At 35.5% G+C, this 5,047-nt stretch overlaps 1 protein-coding gene across 1 annotated transcript; it reads left to right on the top strand.

The window, feature by feature from the left end:
• Positions 1-321: 321 nt before the first annotated feature.
• LOC138304791 (uncharacterized) lies at positions 322-3,903 on the top strand. Its single transcript, XM_069245066.1, has 2 exons — positions 322-491; positions 1,400-3,903. Exons 1-2 carry the CDS (start codon positions 382-384, stop codon positions 3,879-3,881), a joined length of 2,592 nt encoding a protein of 863 aa, XP_069101167.1. The 5' UTR covers positions 322-381; the 3' UTR covers positions 3,882-3,903.
• The last annotated feature ends 1,144 nt before the right edge of the window (positions 3,904-5,047 follow it).

Below are 5,047 nucleotides of genomic sequence, written 5' to 3'. Positions count from 1 at the left end.
CAAATTAAATAAAACTTTCATTTTTGTTTCGTTTGAGTAGATATAAATTATAAAGTTATATACATTGATGTACAATTGATTCTTCAACATAGACAAAGTCAGAAGTGAAAACGATGGCAGACTATAATGTAAAAATTTATTTCATGAAATCTGAACTAATAAATAATAAGCTAAAATCATTTTTAAATTGGCCATTATGAAGTACTTTTGTAACATTGCAGACATAAAAAAACCTATCCACTGTATTTTCCCAATACTGGGAAGCTGATCTAAATATAGAACATTACCGATGAAAAGGCTCGATTTAGGTATTTCACCACAACACGCATACACACTATACGTATATAAATAGATCGCAGATTGTGTGTTTTGGACATCAGTATGGCAAGCTGTGAACATAACACACGTAGACCAGGAGAACCTAGCATGGATGACAAGCATTCTAAATGTCACGACCGGCCAGGAAATACTCTCAGAACCTCTAAAAAAAGGTAGGAATATATATAATGATAAAAACCTGTAGTATTGTAACGTAAACAATTGTGGTGTTCGTATCATCATCCATTAGACTACGGGATGTCAGTATTAAATAGTAAGATGAATAAGAGTACAGTGACATCGTGTTGACATTATCAGATTTGTGTACAGTGTTTTTATATATAAGTTTGTTGGTATCAAATTGTACATTGTATGTTGGTGAGTTCAAATAAAATGTAGGGGACGCAACTCTAATAAACAGAACTACACAGAGCTATTTCCTGAGTATTTGTTTCATTGAGTGGCGGTTAATATTTTTTATTAAATTTAGAAAATACATAAATTGAAATATGCAAATACTTACAGATAATCCTAGATAAGCAAGTCCAAAAAAGCAAAATACATTTGCTGGTAGATATTCTAATAGGTAACAAAAATAGAAGGAAAATAAAAAAAATTCTGATGATATGAAAATTAATTAACTACATTTATAATTGGTTATATGCATTGAGCTCTAATCAGAATTTCATCAACAAATTTCTATACAATATCTTAAAATCGGTTACTTTTCATACTGTTTATCAAACTTTTTAATTTTCTTTGATTTAATAAGAATCAGTTGATTTTCACAAAGTAGCCAGAAACAGTTACATTGTGGTTTTACATCTGTATTTTAATACAGTTAGTCATAATCAGTTAATTATTTCATATTTTTAATCAAAATTCATTATTTTTATGCATTTAGTCAAAATCAATTAATTATCATATACTTAATCGCAATCAGTTAATTTTTATCAGCTTAAATAATTAGCAAATTTTCATACAGTAGATTTTATGTTGTTTATTCAAAGTTAATCAGAAATGCTTTTATTCAGAATCAGTAAATTTTCACACAGGTAATAATGCACATTCCCATTAACAGATACAGTCATAGATACAGACAACAGACATACAGGATCCACCTGTCTACATACGAGGGAGTCTCACCTATCTTAGAAGAGTTCGGCCTGGACATGGACCATGTCGCTTACTCCCTCAACAAGAAAGAACGATGGCTAGTGCCACAGATACTAGAAAAGGAAGTCAGCGAGGACGAAATAGGCGATTCCGTCGAATGTTCCAAAGTGTTTTGCTCTAAAAATGGTTCCACGACAAAGTCACCAATGCGAACCTTTATGTACCTGAAAACACCCTGCGAAAATAGTGACACATTTACAATTGATGTTGAGATTTCACGTCAAATAGCTAGTTTTCTAGACTGTAGCTCTAAATATCCATGTAACTCATCAAAGTCATCTAGAAAAAGTGGTCCAAGTAATTTTTCACATCGCAGACAATCACATTCTAATCAATGCGCTAAAAACCGACACCGAAAAACAAGGTCAAAGTGTTTGGAATCAGATTATTATTGCGACTTTGCTGAAGACGAAGACGATTATTTAGAGACGATTGAGGATACTTACAACCAACCCAAAGGAGTGTCCTTCGGAGACATTCTCATTAATTCTAGTAAAATGCAAGCATTAGTGAAAATTGATCAAGCTTTACGTAAGCCTTGTTATAATGATGGTCTCACAGCATCAAACATAAAACCTTCATTGCATAATATGGAGGAACAGACGAGTTATACAACTGTCCTGATCCCAAACATGGAAGTGATGGCTGAACATCTAAAAGAAGCCTTTGGTGAAGACTATACCGAATGCCGCTGCCTCCCAAGGAAGTTCCTCATTGACATCACAGACAGAGTTACCAGAAGAATATCGAAATCAAAAGATTACCAAAACAAAGATAACAGACGAATTGATTTATCAGCTATCTTGGTATTCACCTATGACATGATTGGTAGTCTCGATCTTACGGATATTGACTCATTTAAAGTTTCCATTAACATGAAATCGACACAAAGATGTCTGAAAATGGATACTCTTCCGGAAAACAGCATAATGGGTGTTAAAGGAATTGTTCATTGCGCTTTAACTTACATTGACTCTCTCCCATATGACAGCTTTATGTGCAGGAATTTACCTAAAATCAACAAAAAGTATTCCGAAAACTACCGCAATATTCTGAAACTATGCACTACAAAATCTGCCGTGCGTTGTCCAGAATTTTATACCATCAAGGACATACTAAAAGGAGCCATTTCAAAACAGCCTAATGCCGTACTAAATGATGACTTTGAGTTTGTTCCACCAGATATGTGTTCTATTTGTTTCGAATCACTCACGGAAGTTTCTGCGACCGCTCTTCAATCATGTGGTCATTATTTCTGTGATCGCTGCTGGAACGACCACGTGACCAGTACACACAGTGGCATGTCGGGACAGATCACGTGTCCTCAATATAAATGTCGGTGCCCAGTAGATTATGACATTTTACTCACTATTTCAAACCTTCAAATCGTCGAGGGATTGTTTCGGCGACGTATCAGTATGGATATCGAAAAAGATCCGAATTCCCAGTGGTGTCCAAATAAAACATGCGGACGCGTTGTGACGTACGATAGAGCTGGACTGAGCACCAACGTTAGCTGTGAGTGTGGAACTGATTTCTGTTTTGAATGTTTACAACCAATACATTGGCCGTTGTCATGTCAAGATTACGAAATGTATATAGAGACTCTATCGGAACACGGTCATATAGACAAATTATTACATTTGGTAGATAAAATTCCGTATAATTTCAAAGGAAAGCGCTGTCCTGTGTGTAAAACATTCATGGAAAAGGAGGGAAAGTGTATGCAAATGCGTTGTATTTGTGGCACAATATTCTGTTGGGCTTGTCTAAAGGTTAGTGAACGTCACCGCAGGAGACCATGTCCTTGGTGGAGAAGATGGAGATTTGGTGATATGTACAAACTAAAACGTAAAGGGATCATCACTACTAGGCTAGCTCCAGACTACTACAAGCCCGCCTGGTACAAACGTGCTGTTGAAGTTCGTACTTTACATAATCTTTACAACGTCAAGCGAATGTCGTCTGCTGTCAGATTCATGTGTAGGACATTACAAAGATCTTACATTAACCAGCCGGACAAGGACATATGTCCTGAACTGGAGGACTTTGAGGTACCCGAATCACGCTGTTACGTCTCTACAATGGAGAAAATCCACCCATTCCTAACAAGTATGGTCAGCCAGTATCTAGAGTTATCTCCCGTTTGTGAATACACATTCGTATTCTTGGAGAAATGCTACGATAATTGTCTGTCACAACTCCTAGATCGCCTCTACCATCTGATTAAAGAGATTCATTCCATCTTCATCTCTTCACACAATCTAGATCTGAAATCGTGTATTTCGCGCCTTTTCTATTTACGCGCTGAAAGTGAAAAAGTATTCGACAGGTTACGTTCTGTTGTGGAATCAGTCAGTATGGGTATTGGAAGGCTATCCTCTTAATAAAGCGACCACAGAAACATTTTACATTTTTTTGTGATTTTTTTTACAACTGTAATACAAATCTAATTAATGATGCCCCATCGCTGACAAATAGTTTTTATTCTTAATAAAAACATGAGCAGACGAATAAGTATTTTTCGTCAGTAACAAAAGTTACTTTACACCATTACCAACATTGAAAAGTTTGAGCTTCTTATTTCACTTCAAGATAACAATATCAAAAATGATTAATTGCATCCCGAAAAAATTACATGACTCTATGTCCTTTACGAAATGAAGTACTGATTGCGCGTGCACCAAAGATAAAATAAATCATTTGATATTATTTTTTGTGTAAATTAGACATATATATATATATACATGATTAAACACCAATTATTGTTCAAATGATGAGTATCATTTATGCTCTGTTGGCGGTGGAGCATCTTTAAGTTATAGGATGAAGAGATGCATTATAAATATGCGTAAACCTCGTTTAGAGGAAACCGAAAATTCTATTCGATATTCATGTAATATGTCATGTGATTGAACGAAAGGGAATTAATAATTAGGTGGTTTTTTTTAATTTCGTCAATATCAATAAAGCTACAAATTAAATGGTGGCAGAGGAATACATATATTTAAATAAATAACCTTTTCGCATAAAAACAGGCTTTCACTGAAAACAAACAAACGACGTTTTCTAAAACAGCAGATAAGTTTACAATCAACTTGTAATTTGCTGAGAGAACATAGAGTAATTAAAGGTAATACCAATCAATCAACCATAACGTCAGAACATCTATTTCTCCCATACTTGACGTCCCGTGGTTGCTAGGGAAAAGATACCTCTGTGTTTTACTACACAGCGACGTTCATGTCGACTGAATTTTTACCATTTGTCGTTAAAGTATGGGGGGAAAAGAATCTTACATGGGCCAGTCAGATGGACAGGTATATCTCACACCTCGGGAAAGATTTTGATCATCAACCCTCAGCAAACGAAAATCTTTCACTCGGGTTGAGATATCCCTGTCCACATGACAGGCCCATGTAAGATTCTATTAATCCATGGCCTAATAAAAAGTTACATTTCCTATGTAAACCTTTGTTACAATGAAGGTTCGTTTAGTTGTTGTGGTATAGTGATAGTACATTACCACGCGGTAGTTAGGGCGACGCCGGGA

The sequence above is a fragment of the Argopecten irradians genome, chromosome 12, assembly GCF_041381155.1.
Source record: "Argopecten irradians isolate NY chromosome 12, Ai_NY, whole genome shotgun sequence".
Lineage (NCBI taxonomy): Eukaryota > Metazoa > Mollusca > Bivalvia > Pectinida > Pectinidae > Argopecten > Argopecten irradians.
Note: the sequence above shows the minus strand (reverse complement) of the source record. Positions and strands in the feature narration are given on the sequence as shown.

Coding starts and splice junctions, on each gene's coding strand:
- LOC138304791 (XM_069245066.1), top strand. CDS start 382: ATGGCAAGCTGTGAACATAACACACGTAGACCAGGAGAACCTAGCATG. Junction 492..1,399: donor CTCAGAACCTCTAAAAAAAG/GTAGGAATATAT, acceptor TCCCATTAACAG/ATACAGTCATAGATACAGAC.